The sequence below is a fragment of the Podarcis liolepis genome, assembly GCF_965112155.1.
Source record: "Podarcis liolepis genome assembly, chromosome: 3".
Lineage (NCBI taxonomy): Eukaryota > Metazoa > Chordata > Lepidosauria > Squamata > Lacertidae > Podarcis > Podarcis liolepis.
In genome coordinates, this window is record NC_139557.1 from 13,201,316 (window position 1) to 13,222,315 (window position 21,000).

A 21,000-nucleotide genomic window follows, 5' to 3' on the forward strand; every position below is an offset into this window, starting at 1 on the left:
AAAAGAAACAAAATACAACATAAAAACAGTTAAAAAACAAATAATTTTCCATAACATATCTTCCTTACGCTTATTTCCCCAGACCTCCTCATACCTCCCTTCTTTGTATTCCACTTCAATTTGTTAGTTCAGCAAGTCCTTACCATTAAGCTTTTACCCATTTATTAACCTTTTTTTCCCGTATCTCCTAAAGCATTACAGCTGGAAACCCCTTAGTTTCTATCCAACATCCTTCTAACATTCATTAATTTTACAATATTTCTGTAAATAGTCTTTAAATTTCTTCCAGTCTTCTTTCACCAACTCTTCTCCCTGGTCTCGGATTCTGCCAGTCATTTCTGCCAATTCCATGTAGTCGATCACCTTCATCTGCCATGGGGCTGGACTATATTTTGAGGAGGGGAAATGAACGAATTCCTATGCCCCACAAATAACCCAGAGATGCATTTTAAATAAAAGGACACATTCTACTCATGTAAAAACATGCTGATTCCCGGATCGTCCACAGGCCAGATTCAGAAGGCTATTGGGCTCGATCCGGCCCCTGGGCCTTAGTTTGCATACCCATGGTTTATTCAAATCTCTGTTAGCTCTTTCTTCAACCTTGGCTCTCGGAATTAATGTGCACTGTTAAAAACCAACCCAATGCACCAAACACAAAGTGCAATAGAGTTAGGGCTCGGTCCCGGATTTGGGCATGCTTGGGCGCAGTGTCAGTGGTCCGCTTGGGCCCTTCCTTTCCACCTCAAACCACACCTCTCCTTTTTGGTTCCACTAATTACCACCTATTGGCAAGTGTAAAATTGGTGCCTATTGAGAAGACATTTAAACCAACTGTTCAGTCATACTTTGGTTGACGAACGCCTTGCGACTCAAATGTTTTGGCTCCCAAATGCCGCAAACCCGGGAGTGTTCTGGTTTGCGAACGTTCTTTGGAATCTGAATGTCCGCCGCAGAAAGTTCCGATTGAGTGCAAGAAGCTCCTACACCCAATCGGAGCCCACACATTGGTTTTTGAACGTTTTTGGAAGTTGAACAGACTTCCGGAACAGATTCCATTCGCCAACCAAGGTACAACTGTATTATTTGAATTTCATTGCCATACAACCTATTAATCGTCTCCTTCCTATTCTGGCAGTGTTAAGGTTTCATGAATCTGACAAAACAAGTGAGCGCATGAGAACTTCTGTCACAAAAAGATTTGTTTTTCTTTGTTGTTCTTACTGAGAACTAAAGAATTCTGAGATGAGGAATTCATTCTGAGTAACTGAATGGCACCCATAGCCCAAATATCCACACAAATATTTTTGGATCAGAGGGGGAGTCATTCTGCTGATCTTACTGCTATGCTGTTGGGAGTTAGAAAAATTCAAATGGAGTTGTCCCTTTTAACTCCAATAGAATTAGTCTAGGCTCAGCAGTTTAAGGCTTCATTCTTAACAGCCTCAAGTTGCAATCCTAACTCCACTTCCCTGGGAGTAAGCCCCATTGAATTCAATAGGACTTGGTTAAGATGGTGGTGTTAGGATATTTCCGTTCCACCTTAAAAGGGAGCAGGATGTTTGTGTCACAACCTGCGTATTTCCTGTTCACAGGATGCTTATGTTTGCTATTGCTTTTGTTTTCTCTCTCTCTGTGGAAGACACTGATGCAGACAGTCATGTCTTTCTTTGTTCTGATCAACGCTGAATAAAAGCTTGTAAATAATACTCTCCTGAGTGCGACTTCTGGCTGTGCATTATCTGCTGATAAGAGTGTGCATGAGCCCTGGAATGTGGCAAGGTATTTTCAGGAAACTCGTGTCGCTAATCGCTCATACTGCGTGACTACGGGTGATCGATGGATCGTCCGGCAGCCGGCTTGGGGGCCATGATGGACTTTATCTCCCTGGCACTATCCCAACGGGTGGATGCATGCAAACACAAATCAGGCAGCCAAATGAAAGGAGGATAAAAGAGCTCAAGCACTAACCAATCCCACAGTTTGTTAAAACAGCCAGTGCCATGGGAAGGAGGCAGGGCACAGGGCACAGAGGGATGGTGCTGTCTGAGACACACTTTCCCATAAAAGATCCTTGTGTTTTATGGGGATGGACTACAACTCAAAGGGCTGCATACACTGGAACGGTTCTGCTCCTTTCTCCCTGCGGCGCCATTGTGTCACTGAAATTCTACTCAGTATTGATCCAGAGCAGAACTCCAACGTATAGTTAGCAGAGTAAAAACTTAAACACGTTGCAGGATTCACAAAAAATAGACTAGAAGCAATTGTATTTCATCCAGCAGAGCTTTACTGCTACTGAAGGCAAATGAGCATCATGGTCACAAATCCAATACATTCAGGATTGGCACAGTCCATAAGAAATCCAGTTGGAGCAGACTTCACTTAAACTTACAATAACTTATAATAAGTCTAAAGCTTAACACTAAGCAGATTATGTACAGAACACCACACCAGAAGGAAAAGTAAGAGAAAGCGAAAGTGAAACCCAGGCTCCTTCTGACCTTTCTTTTATAGTCAGCATTTCTTGTCAGAAGAGATAAGAGAATCAGTTTAAACCAGCTGTACTCAGCTTCTCTGAAGGAATAACCCAAACATCATGAACCTTCTGCCTGTTTCTTTCACAGAAGGAGGCTTCCAGAACCCTCTTGAATTAATTAGAATGGGAAAGATATCTACACATCAGATCAATACTTTCTGCACTAAGAAATGCAAACTGACACACTGGACTCCCAGAAAGCTGCTCCCAAGTGCTGGTGGCAGTGAACCTTCCAGAGCAGTGTGCAATATAGGACCAGTGATATCCCAGAGTATGTGCAGATGTGCTTTCTGTCACAACTGGGTCTCTTTGGCGCCAGGTGTTGATGTTTCAAATCAGGGATGGGGAACCTGGGGTCTTCCAAATGTCGTTGCACTCCAACTCCCATCAGTCCCAGCCAGCAATGGTGAAGACTGATGGGAGCCATATTTGGGCAAAATCTGGAGGACCTTAAGTTCTCTGTCCCCGCTTTGGATCATTCGTTTTTTAATTAACATTTGCACTTGCCAAACTTACATTCTCACACATGGAAATAAAAATGGCGGCTTGATAAAAACAAACAAACGTTGGGCCCCGGTAGTTTGAAAGTGTTCAGAGGCTGTTCCCACCCCTGCCCCCCTTTCCTTTGCAGGTTGAGGTCCTGCCTGAGATCATTGAGGCCGTGGGAGGAAAAGTGGAGGTGTTCCTAGATGGTGGAGTAAGGAAAGGCACAGATGTCCTCAAGGCCCTCGCCCTTGGAGCCCGAGCTGTGTTCGTAGGAAGGCCTGTAATCTGGGGACTCGCCTATAAGGTAATTTAAAGCAGTAGTACAAATGCCTGTTCCGTAGCTTCTGCTAGTTTACTGGAAAAGCAGATCTGCACATTAATTACTGAGTTGGACTCATAGGAAGGGATTCAGCTCATAAGTCCTGCTGGCAGGATGCATTGGATTTTCAAGACTTGTATATTGTGTAGGTTAAAATAGCTATAAATCTCCTTTCCAATACACTGATACAAATGTTCTATTTTATGCAAAGACTTTTCTGTTTTTTAACTAATGGATGGAATTCTTTGATCCAGATCTCTCTCTCTTCCCCATCTTTTAAATTGAAGACAGATGAAGGTTAGTTCCAATTTCGGGATAGAATTCTTTGCTGTCCAGTGTCTGTTTTTCAGCATTCATTCATGGTTTGTTTGTTTTAGCATACGACCAGTCTAGCCATCTTAAACTATAGGGGACAAAGCATTGTAATTATAGCAGACCTCATACTATATCTCACGGTAGCAGCCAAGTGGCAGGATTTGAAAAGACCACTCGGTGTTTACTGAACAAACCAATATTTTTGCCACCACACTGAGGGTATTGCCTGACTTAAAGCTGAAACCTCATAATCTATGTTTATGTGATATGCTTAACTTAATTAGGGTGAAGAAGGTGTGAAGGAAGTTCTTAAGATATTGAAAGAAGAGTTCCAGTTGGCAATGGCACTTTCTGGTAAGATGCAAAATATATTGGAATTATTGGCTGTGTCTACATTGTACCTTTAAATCACATGGGATTGGGTTGATAAATTATCGAGTTTGCAAATAAGCATGGAGCTTAACTCTTTCTGCCCATGCTGTGCTCCTGAGGGTGGTATTTGCCTTGTGGGTGGGAATCTCCCATTGCTTCAATATCACTGGAGACAGGATGGAAAAATGAGTTCTTCACTTGCCACTTGGAAGTTTGATGTGATTGTGGAAAATGGGCTACTTTGAGAGGGGCGTCCAGAGACAGGGTCGCACCTTGTTAGTGGTCACCACCCATCTAAGCTCCAGAAGGTGGTGGGGTCTTTCAAAACATGTGTCCTGATGCTGATATGATTGAACAAGTATAGGAGAAGACCCGTCCCCCAGGTAAAATTACTGGAGCGGTCACTGGGAACAGAAAATAATTCGGACTATAAATTGCTTTTATCTCCCCTGCTCTTTCCTTTTCCCCCCCTTCTAGGTTGTCAGAATGTGGAAGCAATAGACAGAACATTGGTGCGAAGAGACCCATGGGCTGCCTCCAAGATCTAGCCGTATTTGCTGCCGCCACTGTAACTTGTCCAGTTGGTTACAAATTAGTTGACAGCAAACTGCAAAGTGAATTTATGCCTCCATGGCAGGTTTAGGCTGGATTAACAGGCCTAATCTTCCACAAATATATATATCAAATATATCAAGGCATCATTTTAATGCCTAAAGTACAGTGTTGGAAAATATTGGCAATACCTTGATAGATAAGTTAATATCCTTTTTATTATTATCCAGTGTTCAGTCATTTGCAATGAAATGTGAGTACTTATTGCCCAAATAAGAGCCAGCATTGTTCCTAGATGGGCTGATCTAAATACATCATTAATTACCAAAGTTGCACGTTTTCTGATGGGAACTGCTGAACTGCAGTTGCACAGATATTAGTGGCGTTGCTTTGAAGTTGTTGGCTCGCATGACTGGGAGCGGCTGAGCTGCTAAAACGCTAAGCAGATGTTTGGAGGGTGCACTCGATGAAAAGAACGGTTCCAGTGTGAAGGCTGAAAGATACCTCTTTGCCATTGCTTTTAACTATCTAATCCTACCCAAGCTGGGCTCTAAACATAGCAACCTGAATTAACTCTACCCTTGGCAGCTATGAATACAGGAAGGCAATATGGGTTTCTAGAGGCTGGCAAGCTGAAGATCTGGGGAAATGGAGGTGTGGGAAAGGCCTTTTTACATGGTACACACCTAGCTATACTGAACACTAGTGGTCCAGGCCTCTTTTTCAAACCCTCAGGTCTTGGCCCAGGCCACACTTCTCATGGGCCTACAGTGGTACCTCGGGTTAAGTACTTAATTCACTCTGGAGGTCCGTACTTAACCTGAAACTGTTCTTAAGCTGAAGCACCACTTTAGCTAATGGGGCCTCCTGCTGCCGCCGCACTGCCGGAGCACAATTTTTGTTCTCATTCTGAAGCAAAGTTCTTAACCTGAAGCACTATTTCTGGGTTAGTCTGTAACCTGAAGCGTATGTAACCTGAAGCGTATGTAACCCGAGGTGCCACTGTATTCTGCATCTTCCTGGATGGAATGCAGAGGTGTCCAGTAAAATTTTCCGCAGGGGAACTGTTAGGGCCAGAGGTGCCATCTTGCGAGGTCAATTGGGGTTAGGGCGCTGCCATTGCGTGTGTGAGCATCGCATCTCCCTCCTAAGCTGGACAGAAGCTTCCCAGACTTTGGGAAGGAGGTGCCAGGCCTCTGACCGACTGGCAACTGATCTTCAGGGTTTCAAGCTGGTTTCTGTCCCAGGCCTACCTGGAGATGCTGGGGCCTGAAACTAGAATCTTCCATGTGCAGATGCTCCAGAACAGAGCTATGGCCTTCCCATCATCCTGAAGTTCTGGTATATGCTTTAATCTGTCCCACAACACAAGGGTAGTCTGAGGGTACACTTGGTAGCTATTGACTGGGACTTTCAACATGGAAGAGCCCATCTCAAGAGATGACTAGACAAATAGTTGTCCATCATAAAGGATTATTCTGAAAAATGAAAGCGATGGAAAACCCACCATGGCTAGGTCTTATTTCTTAGCAATACAGTGGTACCTTCGTGCCCGAACTCAATCCGTTCTGGAAGTCCGTTCGACTTCCAAAACATTCACAAACCAAGGCTTCTGATTGGCTGATTGGCCCCAGAAACAATGCCGACAGCTGAAACAAACGTTCGTCTTCCAAAAAACATTTGCAAACCGGAACACTTACTTCCAGGTTTGCGGCATTTGGGAGCCAAGGCGTTTGGGAACCAAGGTACCACTGTATTGTGTTCCCTGCTCTACCTTCCATTAGGAAGTTCCTTACCACTTTCTCTCCTGTTGGGAGTTCTGAAGTAATGTTTCTGTCATAAAAGAGGTTCTGGGAACCTGGCCATATGGAAAGAGCTGTGGGAGAGAGAAGGGGTCAGACTGCTTCATGCTTCCCAGATAAGGGATGGCTGCCAACCCTATCATTTGAATCTCAGTAGTTTAGCCGCTGATTTTAAAAATAAAAAAAGAAAAATTAAAAAATATGCAGAGCAGATCACTTGTGCACTAATGTTGACTTGGTTCTCCCTGAGGTAGTCAGTCACTATGTGGGTTCTGCCACTTCATGCGGCAGGTGAGGGTTTACATGACTGAATGTTCTTCACCCCCACATCCCAAGCCCCACTACACAGAAAACTAGCTGTCAGAGGAAAGGAGAATTCTAACCTAGTTATTTTGTGTGTGTGTGTATGTTTGTGTGATGGATCAGTCATGTGAGCCCCCACAGCTTGAAAAGGCAGAGCCCCAAACAAAGGCTTATTGTATCGATGAGAACTAAGCACTTGTCAAACCAAGTATCCTGGAAGATGTTAGCGGATTGTTGGCAGTAATATAGCATTGGCGTCTATGGTTTTCCAGATTCTTTAGCCAAAACGTAATAGGTGCCTTAAGACTCTCTGATATTACTCACTTCTGCTCTAAATGGTGCTGACTAAAGTGCTTGTTGTTGAAACAAGAATATTATAATTCTTTTTAAAGTCTGAAGCCTTATCAAGTGTGGTTTCCTTTGGAAGAAGGTATTACAGTGGTACCTCAGGTTAAGTACTTAATTTGTTCCGGAGGTCCGTACTTAACCTGAAACTGTTCTTAACCTGAAGCACCACTTTAGCTAATGGGGCCTCCTGCTGCTGCCGCACCGCCGGAGCAAGATTTCTGTTCTCATCCTGAAGCAAAGTTCTTAACCTGAAGCACTATTTCTGGGTTAGGGGAGTCTGTAACCTGAAGCATATGTAACCTGAAGCGTATGCAACCTGAGGTACCACTGTACGGGGGTTAAAAGATGCTTTGCAACATTTGCAAATGTTATTTACAAATGTACAAGTTGAGCATGGATGGAGTCACACAGCCAAAACACACCGACAGCGAAACCCATTTCTCCACATCAGTTTCCCACCTATGCTTAGATGGTGTTAGCTTGTTGTTGTTTAGTCGTTTAGTCGTGTCCGACTCTTCGTGACCCCATGGACCAGAGCACGCCAGGCACTCCTGTCTTACCCTGCCTCCCGCAGTTTGGTCAGACTCATGTTTGTAGCTTTGAGAACACAGTCCAACCATCTCGTCCTCTGTTGTCCCCTTCTCCTTGTGCCCTCCATCTTTCCCAGCATCAGGGTCTTTTCCAGGGAGTCTTCTCTTCTCATGAGGTGGCCAAAGTATTGGAGCCTCAGCTTCAGGATCTGTCCTTCCAGTGAGCACTCAGGGCTGATTTCCTTCAGAATGGATACGTTTGATCTTCTTGCAGTCCATGGGACTCTCAAGAGTCTCCTCCAGCACCATAATTCAAAAGCATCAATTATTTGGCGATCAGCCTTCTTTGTGGTCCAGCTCTCACTTCCATACATCACTACTGGGAAAACCATGGCTTTAACTATGCGGACCTTTGTTGGTAAGGTGATGTCTCTGCTTTTTAAGATGCTGTCTAGGTTTGCCATTGCCTTTCTCCAAAGGAGCAGGTGTCTTTTAATTTTGTGACTGCTGTCACCATCTGCAGTGATCATGGAGCCCTCCTATTTGCCAGGAGGTGATGGGACCAGTGGTGTTAGCTTACAGAGCCCAAAACTCAGTCCTCTCTGAGGCTCTCCCAGTCTGATTTAAAACTGCCGTTTCTGTTGTGTCCTTTCACCCAGAAGGCCAAGATTACATTGTCCTTAGCTAGGGAAGTGGAGAAAGGTGTTCCAGAAACCCAAGGGGTCAGTGGTTAGCTTTGAGAAATTAATCCCATTCATGCTGATGCTGCCTGCCTGAAGGAGAGCCACAAGCATCCTCTCGCTACTGCCTGAAGGACAGAGGCTTGCCCACTTGACATCCCACAGTGCCTCCCAGCCTGAAGCAGAGGCAGATGCCAACTGCTTTCATGGGAGATGTGCCTCCCGCATCCTAGACATTTCATAACTTACTTTATCATCCTTTCCAATGCAAGTTTTACTTCCCAGGCAGACAAGTCCCACTCTTTGCAAATGCTTTTTTCATCTGCCCCCTTCATCTCCACCTGGCAGACGATGTGAGCATCTTTTTACGCTATGTCCAGTTTTTTTTTGCCCGCTGAGCATTGATCCAGTGCAGCAGTCGCTACTCCTTTTGGGCCCATTGCAACTTTTCTCAAGGTGAGTTTCCGATGCCTTCTCATCCTCAAAGGATGGCTGCAAATTCCTCAGTGGATCCCATTTCTCTAGAGCACTAAGCTCCCCAGAAACAAAACAAGATGGATACTTATTAAATAGCCAGTGCCTTTTAATCTCCCTGCAAACAAATCAAGACGGATGCTCAATAAACATGCCACTTTGAAGTGCCCTTAGTGAGCAAAAAGACTGTAGGATCAGTCAATGCATTTACAACCTTTCACTGAACTTGCCAACTGCAGTTTAGCCCCCAGAGTGTAAAAATGCTCTTTGAGGTTAATCTTCGACTTGAACATCTCCTTCCCACCAGAGGGTGTTGTAGTAGTTAAATAGCATTTTTCGCCGACAGTTTTAAGAAGTCCTTGATGCTAAATGAAGATGGAATAGCAAGAAGTCAAGCTGCGGCATGATCTGAGAGGGTCGATACAGCCCAATGCTTGTCTTGGTTTGTAAAATTCCACGCTTTATTTACTGTGGGATGCTGAGAGTTGCATGGCAACTGGATTTTGTATGCACGAAGGCTAAGCAAATGTTTCTCCGTGTGTAATGAAGTGTAATTTCTATTGTTTACTGCACTTATCGTATTTGCTGCAATGTGGAATCCGTTGCATGTCAGTTACAGAAAACATCAGAAAGTGTTTGTTTTTGATAATATAAATTCAGAGATTGGACAGTGAAGCCATGTGTTTATGTGCTAGGGGGTCTCATTCCAAAATTTGGCCAAGGGGATTTCTAGCCCTTAGCCCAATCCAGCTTGAGAAAGGTTGCCATGTTCTGGCTGAGCAGCAGATGGAGAGAGAATTAACATGTGCCCGATGCGAACCATTTGAGAATTATCACTTATATGAGCTTATAGGTTTGTTGTTCTATGTTTCTTTAAGCCAGGCTTCCTCAACCTCGGCCCTCCAGATGTTTTGAGACTACAATTCCCAGCATCCCTGACCACTGGTCCTGCTAGCTAGGGATCATGGGAGTTGTAGGCCGAAAACATCTGGAGGGCCGAGGTCGAGGAAGCCTGCTTTAAGCACAGAGTTGATTGCTTTTCTATGATTTTGAGCCCTCTGCATTAATAACAGCTGCTCTGACTGATAACCAAGGTGAAGGTTAATGGGGATTCTTAAAAAGTGTTTACTAACTTGGGCCAGTTAAACAATCTGATAATTAAGTGGAAATCACAAAGTTCTGCAACAGCTTATAGGTCATCATCATTGGGTGGAATATCCCAGAAGTTTGGAGCAGTGCTCCTCTGACTTCTAACTTGCACACTGACAGGCTAATTTGGTTATGATTGTGGTTGGAGTGAAAGGGTTTGGGGGGTGTGATTCCCATTCCTGTGTCCCAGGGTGCTGAGTCTGAGATCAGTGTTCCTTCAAATGTTTTTTTCAGGCCCTCAGACTTTACAGCATCAATGTGAGCATCTGTTTTTAATGGGCTTGTTTAAGCTGAAACCCCACCAACAGATTTGTACATTAAGGTTAGAGGTTGCTCCAGATTAATAGCCATCCAACAAATGGCTTGAGTTCTTGGTGTGCTTTTTTCTTGGTATATCCAACAAATAATGGCAAATATCTAACAAGGATGTGTGTAGAATTCTCTGGATAGGAAAATAATCCAAAGGACAAGATGGAAGGTAAGTATACAGTGGTACCTTGGTTCTCAAACTTAATCCATTCCGGAAGTCCGTTCCAAAACCAAAGTGTTTCAAAACCAAGGCGAGCTTTCCCATAGAAAGTAATGCAAAATGGATTTATCCGTTCCAGACTTTTAAAAACAACCCCTAAAACAGCAATTTATCATGAATTTAACAGCAATTTAACATGAATTTTACTATCTAGTGAGACCATTGATCCATAAAATGAAAGCAATAATCAGTGTACTGCAATGTAAAATAAATAAGACAGTATTGTAGATGATAAAAATTTAAATTAATATTTTTTCCTTACCTGCACTGATGATAGTAATTGTTTGGAAGGGGGCTTTTATACATTTCCTCAGTCACACAATCAATCAGTAGCTGAACTGGGTTCCACACAGTCACAAAAACAAATGAACCGAAAAAATCCTCAAGAACAAAAACGCAAAATAAATAGCAAAAACAAAAGCGCCAAACTTAATCCATTCCGGAAGTCCGTTTGACTTCCGTAATGTTCAAAAACCAAGGCGCAGCTTCTGATTGGTGCAGGTGCCCCAGAAACAATAGCCAACAGCCATATCGGACATTCGGCTTCTGAAAAACTTTCAAAGACCGGAACACTTCTGGGTTTTCAGTGTTTGGGAACCAAGGCGTTTGAGTACCAAGGCGTTTGAGTACCAGGGTACCACTGTACAATGCTGTGGCAATAAACCCCAAAAGGCCAATACATTTATGGTATACATAAAAAGACATTTCTTTGAAGGCACAGGAGATAATGGCATTTCCCTACTCAACATGTAATGATCACACACAGCAATACGTCTGGAACCATGTTTGATGCTGTCAGCAAATTTTGTCAGTGCGATGTTTGAAATTCACCAGGCACTAGGCACCACCATCTGGAGGTGCTTGCCTGGGGATCTTGACTGTTTCTACACACTAACAACACCACCTGTAGGATTCTATCCATTATATTTTATCAGCGCAATCAGAACAAATTTCAGGGACCAAAGAAGTGTTGAAAAATACAACTTTTGAGCTGTCTTTTGAGCTGTCAAAATGGCAACTAGACGTTCTGTTTTGGCGACTGTAACCCTGGTATAGGGAGCCATTAGGTGGATTAGGATTCCCTGGTCCTGAATGGGGTAACTGTGCCCCTGAAGGACCAGGTGCGCAGCCTTTGGACTCACAGCTGTCCATGGAGGGACAGGTCAAATCTGTGTCCAGGGCAGCTGTCTACCAGCTCCACCTGGTACGCAGGCTAAGACCCTACCTGCCCGCGAACTGTCTCGCCAGAGTTGTGCATGCTCTAGTTATCTCCCGCTTGGACTACTGCCATGCGCTCTACGTGGGGCTACCTTTGAAAGTGACCCGGAAACTGCAATTAATCCAGAATGCGGTAGCTAGACTGGTGACTGGGAGTGGCCGCCGGGACCACATAACACCGGTTCTGAGAGATCTGCATTGGCTCCCAGTATGTTTCCGAGCACAATTCAAAGTGTTGGTGCTGACCTTTAAAGCCCTAAACGGCCTCGGTCCTGTATACCTGAAGGAGCGCCTCCACCCCCATCGTTCAGCCCAGACACTGAGATCCAGCGCTGAGGGCCTTCTGGCGGTTCCCTCATTGTGAGAAGTGAGGCTACAGGGAACCAGGCAGAGGGCCTTCTCGGTAGTGGCGCCCATCCTGTGGAACGCCCTCCCATTCGATGTCAAAGAGACAAAAAACTACCTGACATTCAGAAGACATCTTAAGGCAGCCCTGTTCAGGGAAGTTTTTAATATGTAACGTTGTACTGTTTTTAACACTTGATTGGGAGCCGCCCAGAGTGGCTGGGGAAACTCAGCCAGATGGACGGGGTATAAATAATAAATTATGATGATGATGATGCCTGGCTTATATATCTGAGTTCCTAACACTGCCACTGCCAATCGTTTGGTGGGTCTGATGTACCCCAGAGACCACAGGTTTGCCACATCTGGTTGAGGTACCTAATTGCAGTACTTGGGTGAATGGAGGTGACTCTTGCCAACAGACAGCAGCTCCTTGAGCTACCTGAAATCCATTTTTCTGCTGAATACACTTTTCCAGAATATTTGTGATATGGGGGACACAGGCCATGAGGAGTCTTTAGTCAAAGGGTTTCCTGTCCTCTGCACGATGAACATCCCAGCCCCATCAGGCTTTTGTTGACCTTCACCTTACCCCTTAGCACTGAGCTCTTTTCTTTTTTTTTTTGACTCCCCAAGCCAACCTAAACAGAAAAACTCTGTTGCAAAGTACTATTTAATGTTACCATTTCCATAACACCAGAAGGGCTTTTTTTAAAAAAAATGCCGCTTATGTGTGCAACTTGTCTGTCTAACTGAGAACTACTGAACATTAATAAACTGGGGCTTCAGTAATTCCTTTTTGATAAATGAAGCAGTGTGGCTTTTTTTTCCTGGTCCTGTTGGAAATGCAAGAGACTCCGAGATGAAGCAAACTTTTGGGGAAGGAGGCAGGACTGGCTGTGCTTGTTTTGGCTTCCTCGAATGGCTTTCAGCCTGAAATCAAATACTGGGAGCACGGGGAAAGCTGGCTTCTGAAGTCATGATTGTACTCTCAACCTCATCCTAAGGGTCCTGCTCTCTTAATAGAGCTCCTTTTCATGTGGAACTCTGGCGTCAGGCAACATGGAAGCCCATTTGTAAACACTCTCTTCATCATAGGGCATCACGCAAAAGTTGGCTTCCTGGAGTACTCTTAGAAAGCTAGTTGAACTGTGGGCACTTCCTGGGCACTTCCTGGTTGGCGTAATCTGGTTACGCTGTATGATGGCTCCAACTCAGAGCTTGAATGTTGCCCAAACTGTAATTAAAAACAAGACATCCACACATTTTTTGTGGCTCTTTGTGACCCCTCCCCCAGGTACATGTAGGGTTCCAGCCTCATATAACCCTAGCATGTCTAATTAGTGCGGGAAGGGGTTAAACCATAGAGTAAGCTGTCCTGCCAGGCTTAGCCTGTGACATCACTTCCCACCTTGAGAGGAAATGGGTCACCAAGCCTTTGTTAGGTCTCTTTCCCTCCATGTGGAATTCAGTATGCAAGGAGCTCTGAGCACATGCTTTAACCAACCTCTTTTTGTTTCAGACCAGAAAGGAGTCTGAAACAAGTGGTTTTTTCCCTACCAATAGTTTAAAAGCACTTATATTTCGTAACTAACCAATGTTTTGACTGCTTGTGCATCTTTTCTGACTGCTGTGTAGGAAAGAGTTTTGTGTATTGAGAGTTCTGTAAGGAAACCGTTTGTGTGGGTCTATCAATACGCTAGGGGAGTGGGATAGCTTGGAAAGAGCTTTTAAAAGGGGACATTTTGGGACTCACTGGAAGGGCACATTTTAAAGGTTTTACATACTATATTCCCATGCTTTTCTTTGCTGCATGTTTTGAGGTATTACTGCTGGGGTTTGAACTTGCAACCTTGGCGTTTTCACTTGCACTCTCACCAACTGAGCTAAGGTTAAGCAGACAGAGTCTCTGCCTTGCTTCCCTTTTATCCATCCCAATCTTGATTGATGCACCTGAGCTTGTTCCAGCTGAGCAGCTGTGTCTCTCCACTAAACAAATGTGTGATCTTCACCAGCTGAGTGACCACAGGCCTCCTCCCAGACCTAACAAGCCCCATGATCTCTTCCTGGTCCACTAGTGAGCTGGGCTGTCTTCCCTTGCCTTCCTCAGTCTCCTGGAGTGCATTTTCCACTGTTCCCAGCACTTCAGAGTCCACCATGCCCACGGAGACAGGGACACCTCTGGTTCTGGTGGTGTGCAACATCCTCTGATATCCCGTGAGTACCTCCTAAATCTCCGACCTCCCCTTCCCCATCTTCAGGTTGTCCCAGTGTGTACCAATCATGGCTACACCCCTCGCTGGGATCCTTTCCCCCTTCCTTGGTGTCCTGCCAGTTCCTGAGACCCATTGGGTTTTGGGAGACTGGAGCTCTTGACTAGTGTTGCAGCTGCGATCTACTTGGTTTTCCTTCCTGCCATGACGACAGGCAAGAACACTGGGGTATAGTTAGAATCATAGCATTGGAAGGCACCCCCAGGGTCATCAATGCAGGAATCATTTGCCCCAGGCGGGCCTTGAACCCACAACCCTGGGATTGAGAGTCTCATGCTCCACCGACTGAGCTGTTCCCAAAAAGCAGATAGAAAGAATGAGTTCGCTCAGTTCAAAGAGTGGAGATATCACGTCTTATTGAGCGATATGGGAAGTCCCAGAAAAATAAGAATGGTAACATATGATTATAATTTTTTAAAAGATGTATTATGTGAGAGCTTAATAGAAATATTTATATAAAAAAAGAATGAGTTGGCTCAGTCCAATTGCCATATTTATGATTGGCGATCGTGATTATCCAGCTAAGGTTGGTTAGTAACGAGCACCTTTGCATTATGCAGCTTGGCTCGCTTTTTAAAGTGACCACCAACTATTTCCTTCCTTTAGTGCCCCTGACCAGGGTTAAAGTAAGATCCTCTTGCTAGTCCAGTACAGTGGTACCTCAGGTTACATACGCTTCAGGTTAAATACGCTTCAGGTTACAGACCCCGCTAACCCAGAAATAGTGCTTCAGGTTAAGAACTTTGCTTCAGGATGAGAACAGAAATCGTGCTCCGGCAGTGCGGCAGCAGCAGTAGGCCCCATTAGCTAAAGTGGTGCTTCAGGTTAAGAACAGTTTCAGGTTAAGTACGGACCTCCGGAACGAATTAAGTACTTAACCCGAGGTACCACTGTACATGGAAAGGGGGGTTCCATGTTGTCCTTTGCTCCAGGCAGCCCTGTGTCATGGGTCAGCCCTGTATATTTGGGTCTGGGTTGATCCAAGCAGCTATTTTGTGCTCCTCTCTGGCGCTGGGAGAGAGCCAAGCAGCGGCTGGGCTTGTGAAGTCCTATTCTTTCTAGCAAATGGGGGCTGGTGGCTTTTTGTGCCTTGAAGTGATTTCACGTGAAGTTTTATGGTCTCTTGAGTACTAAAAGAAAAGAAGAAAAAAAAGAATTATTATTTAAGGCAAGCTTCAAGGAAGTGTGATTCATGTGTTTTCCCAGTGCAGCGTGGTTCCTTCTGACAGCGCCAGGTGGTTAAGAAAGCAGTATTAAGGGACACAGACCACTTGCTCTTCTGTACAATAACACCATGTAAAGGTCTGTTTTTTGATTCAGGGAGGGGAAGCCTTGAAGCTTTCACATCCACAGTAAGAAACCCAGGTTAGAGCTGCCAACTTTTCTTCCTATTACGTCAAGGCATCACAGAGTTTAAAGCTTAGTAAAAGTCCAAGGTCCCCTCTCCCCTCTCCTTTAATCCCAAGGTAAATTTTAGGCAGACAGCAACTCTGCTTTATGCATTAACAAACCTGGCTGGGTCTTTCTGAAAAGGCTTTTGCAAGGGCACTTAGGGGATTCTGAAAGGGCTGCTTGGCTGTGAGGGGAACTCCAGGAGCTGCCATTTTGCCGATGGGGTGCGAGGGGGTAGCGCCTTGGCCTCCCTTCATAAATTCGCAGCTATTGCAAATATCAGCTGGGTTACTGTTTTGTTATCTCTGGCAAAAAAAGCGCCTGGAAACGGGGAGGGGGCCGCTCACGTTAGGCAACGTTGTTTTGAACTCCGTGGGGTTTCTTTACCAAATCTTTCCGTGCATGAACAGTAGCTGCTGAATGAAAACCTTGTCTCGAGACCCTGCGGAGGAAAACAACACACACACACACACACACACACACACACACACACACACCGTTCCCTGCCGCTTTCCTTTCAAAATTCTGATCATTAGCACCTTGGACTTGGTTTGAACCTTGAACACTTGGTGGGCTCCAACGGGGAAACCCTGCTTCAAAATCAGGTTTCTTTATGTGGATGTAATGTTTTATTATGTGTTGACGAGCATGATATTATGTGCTCCCCATTTCTCTGAGCAGTGAGGAGTTCCAGGAGAAACGCTGTGAGGTTGAATGTCCTTGAGAGAGAGAGAACTGGAGACTTAGGAATGCTTCCGTTCTTTACAAGTATCTAAGCAAAATCTTTAGCAAAGACAAAGGGGAACTCCTACAAGGCAGAAGATTCACACATCAGAGAGGGGGGCTATTCCAGTCATTTTAGGTAAAGGTAAAGGGACCCCTGACCATTAGGTCCAGTCGTGGCCGACTCCGGGGTTGCGGTGCTCATCTCGCGTTATTGGCCGAGGGAGCCGGCGTACAGCTTCTGGGTCATGTGGTCAGCATGACTAAGCCGCTTCTGGCAAACCAGAGCAGTGCACGAAAACGCCATTTACCTTCCCGCTGGAGTGGTACCTATTTATCTACTTGCACTTTATCTACAGAAGGTCGGCAGTTCGAATCCCCGCGACAGAGTGAGCTCCCATTGCTCTTTCCCAGCTCCTGCCAACCTAGCAGCTTGAAAGCACACCAATGTAAGTAGATGAATAGGTACCACTGTGGTGAGAAGGTAAACGGCATTTACGTGTGCTCAGGTTTCCATCACGGTGTTCTGCTGCACCAGAAGCGGTTTAGTCATGCTGGCTGCATGACCCGGAAAGCTGTCTGTGGACAAATGCCGGCTCCCTCAGCCTGAAAGCAAGACGAGCACCTCAATCCCATAGTCGCCCTTGACTGGACTTTACCGTCCAGGGGTCCTTTACCTTTTTAACTTTGTGATGGGGTGAGCTCCCGTTGCTCGATCCCTGCTCCTGCCAACCTAGTAGTTCGAAAGCACGTCAAAGGGCAAGTAGATAAATAGGTACCACTCCGGCGGGAAGGTAAACGGCGTTTCCATGTGCTGCTCTGGTTCGCCAGAAGCGGCTTAGTCATGCTGGCCACATGAACCGGAAGCTGTACGCCCGCTCCCTCGGCTAATAAAGCGAGATGAGCGCCGCAACCCCAGAGTCGGCCACGACTGGACCTAACAGTCAGGGGTCCCTTTACCGTCACCTTACTTTTCAAATGTGACAGCAAAGTGCACCATCAAACTGCACATGGCTGGCATTCCTTTGCTCTGTATACCTTTCATTGCACGGACATTCTAGGTAGGAATAGGATGCAGAGCTCCACGAGGGAAGAATCCTACTTTCAAAACCACTTTTGATTCTTTTCCCTTACACTTCTCAGTTCAACACACTGCACATAAAAATGAGCCAAGTGTGCTGAGACCACCACACCGGTGCCATGCGGAGAGCAGGACAGTTATCTTCACTCATCACTCAAATTTACAACTTTGCAATATAACAAAAACAGCTGCTCAGCTGAGGCAGGAAACCAATGTAATCCTTTTGGATGCTCGGGGTAGAAAAAAGCTTGTAGCCGCGCATCCAGGAGGCGGTTTGCCTCTGAATGCCAGTTGCTGGGGAGCATCAGGTGGGAAATTGCTGTCCTTGGAATCACGTGGGTGTCCCATGGGAATCCGGTTGGCCATTGTGAGAACAGGATGCTGGCCTGGAAAGGCCTCTGGACTGGTCCAGCAGGGCTCTTTTATGATCCAGCCGGAAAAGGAGTGCAACAACTTCAACAGATACGTTACAGCAGCTTTCTAGGAATGCCAGAGTAGCACCTGCAGTTTACGAAACAGGCAAAGGCTGTCCAGTTATGCGTCTGTCATTGTCTTTAACAGCTGGCAATCGATTTGTGCGTTGGGTTTGTTTTCAAAATCTCCCAACAGAGGACTGGGGGGGATTATAACCTTTTACAACCTTAAGGATGTAAAAACAAGCTTGAAAGCCACCTTAGCTAAAACAAACATAACAAAGAGACGACAAAGGTGCCCAAACACTGACTATGGACACTTCTGGAAAGAAGAACAAGGTGACCTATTTTCCTTGGTCAAAGACAGCAGGTTAAAGCAGCTCAAGGTCTCTTGTGTGCATTTTTGACATAGACTTCCAGAACTTGTGAGGCAATATTATGATGTGCTGTGTCTGCAGGGCCGGCCCACTCATAAGGCAAGGCGATGTGACCCAGCTTCAGGCAGCAGGATCCACAGGGGCAGCAGATCTCAGTGTAGATGGTTTATTCCACCGCTTGTTGTAGATCTTCACTCACCCCTTCTTCCCTGGTGGGGAGGGAGGCACCATTTTGTGGTGCCAAAATATCTTGGGCTGGCCATGGGTATCTGACTGATCATTCTGGATTTGCTGGGGTATAGTACTTTGGCAGGATACCTTTATTACTGGAGAGAGGAACAGGTGACAACCAAGGACAGAGGAAGGAGGGTGTGACCACTGAGGTGGGTGACAAAACGCCGGACGGCACTCACCCACTCTGTGGAGTCAAAATATATGCCGTCATGTGATAGACAAAGATCCCATGACTGCAATCATGGAACAGGAATTCTAACATCTTCTGGGAGTGACGCGGTGGCTTGGGTGCCTGCAGGCTCCGTGCTGCCCCAAACGGTCCACCCACTGCCTCCCCTAGCTGAATGGTAGGAGGCAGACAGAGTCCTTGGAGGCCCCACGGAGTGTCCTGCCCCAGCTCACCCCACCCCTGGGCTCAGGGCACACACAACACCCTAGGTGCCCAATCGGTTTTCTCCACCGCTGGTGACATTCCCACAAGCCACCACCATGGCAGCGTCTAAATATTCCAGTAATTTCCCCTCCAAAACCAATTCTAGTTGGCAAGGTAGACACACATAGACACACAGTTGCCCATATTTCTATAGCCTTAAGGTGGAACAATCAAGATTTTTGAGCGGCGGGGTTGCTTTGCAACATGCAGTTTTGGCCCTTGGAGAATGAAACCCTGTAGAAAACGTGAGACCCACAGCCCTGGAGTTTAATCCCACAGAAGTCTTACCTGTTACATGCTTCCTGGCACAAACTATTCTTTCTTTTAAAACAAACACATAATATTTTGAAGAGCTATTTCTCTCCCACCCCCACTGCCAACCAGCTTTTCCTTACAGGGAGAGACAGAAGGGTGTGTTTTTTTGGTTTTTGTTTTTTAAAAAGCATTGTCCATGCACTTCAGTAAAAGTTGCTTTTTTGCAGCTGATTTATGTTCTCTGGGACTCTGAGGGAAGAGTTGCAATCCCAGCCCTCTGTGGTTCTGCTCCAGGAGTGCCCTAGAGAGGTAAGAGGCCCTAAAGAGGGAACGGCTGAAACAAACCAGGAAAACAAGTCAGAAACTCTGTATAGACTATGATGCAGCTACCACAGTACATGCACACAAACTCTGACATATTTATGGTGCTTCCAGTGGTAAGAAGCGCTGCTGCTGCTGTTGTTACGACAAAAGAAATAAACGACATTTTTCACAAGCCAACAAGAGCAGCACACAGTTGAGACTTTCTGTTGCTTTTGTTATAGATATCGCTCTTTCCACCCCAATTACCCCAATGGGCCACTTTTGTCTGAAATAACCCGTGGTGGAAGGAAACACAACTGTAATTTGTCACCTTTGAAAGTGATAAGGAGCTGGGAGTTGAGAAGCTGCCTGACCACCATGTCAAGGGGCAGGCGGGAGGGAGAGAAACCCGTTCACATTACAAGTATTGATGCACAGAAAAGGAAAATATAGCCCACTTTTAACTTTTGATGTCAGCAACTCCCATGCTGGTTTCAATGAACGGCTAATTATATGATTACGGAATATTCTGAGTGAATACCTAACGTCAACTTGAGCAAGATATTGCTATAGATTTGGAAGGGTAAAAGGTAAAGGGACCCCTGACCATTAGGTCCAGTCGTGGCCGACTCTGGCGTTGCAGCACTCATCTCGCTTTATTGGCAGAGGGAGCCGGCGTACAGCTTCCGGGTCATGTGGCCAGCATGACTAAGCCGCTTCTGGCGAACCAGAGCAGCGCATGGAAACGCCGTTTACCTTCCCGCCAGAGCGGTACCTATTTATCTACTTGCACTTTGACGTGCTTTCGAACTGCTAGGTTGGCAGGAGCTGGGACCGAGCAACGGGAGCTCACCCCGTCGCGGAGATTCGAACTGCCAACCTTCTGATCGGCAGCGCCATCCCCCTAAATCCCAGAAGGGAGAAATACAAGCTGCAGAGGAATTTCTGGGCTAGCCTATGGAAAACGACCTGGCCACCATGAAGAAACAATACAGGGCCATTGAGAGCCATTGGCAATGCAAGAGAATTGTCCTCCGTCCGTGCCCTGAGGTGTGAGCAGAGGGGATTTCGAAGGTTGCCTTGATATATGGGTGTGAGGTGACAGAAAAAGAGAGGTTTTAAGCAGAGTGTTCTGGGAAGAAGAAGGAAGCAGACAGACAGATCCATCTTGGGCAGGCTGGCTGCAGGCTGGCTGGGAGAGATGGCTTGGAGAAGCCCTTCTTGAAATGACCATAATGTAAGATCTGGACTCCACACTGTAATGAATCCACACTGTAATCTTGAAGGAATGGGGTAAATGTGACGTTTCAGCTTGGAGGACCACCCATGTTTTGGGGAGAGCATACATGATCTGGCAGCATATGCTTTCGGTTCATTGTCTAGATAAGGAGAGTCTACCATGTAGACAGGCTGCCTGTCTAACTCTTATTTATTAGCACACCCATTTACTAGGGTTTATTGCTATTTCTGGGCTATCCTGAGGCACAGGAAATATCACATGTGAAGCATTCTCGATCTGACAAATAGTGCTTGACTACAGCCTACGATGGCCCCA

The 21,000-nt window shown here is 45.7% G+C and overlaps 1 protein-coding gene across 2 annotated transcripts in view; it reads left to right on the plus strand.

The window, feature by feature from the left end:
- The window catches only part of HAO1 (hydroxyacid oxidase 1), a 33,755-nt gene extending 28,878 nt beyond the window's left edge, over positions 1-4,877 (plus strand). For both annotated transcript variants that reach the window (XM_083493816.1, XM_083493817.1), the window contains 3 exons: positions 3,171-3,329; positions 3,944-4,013; positions 4,509-4,877. In XM_083493816.1, coding sequence (XP_083349942.1) covers positions 3,171-3,329; positions 3,944-4,013; positions 4,509-4,579 — 300 coding nt within the window. In that variant the 3' untranslated portion in view covers positions 4,580-4,877. The remainder of the gene's footprint in view (positions 1-3,170; positions 3,330-3,943; positions 4,014-4,508) is intronic.
- The last annotated feature ends 16,123 nt before the right edge of the window (positions 4,878-21,000 follow it).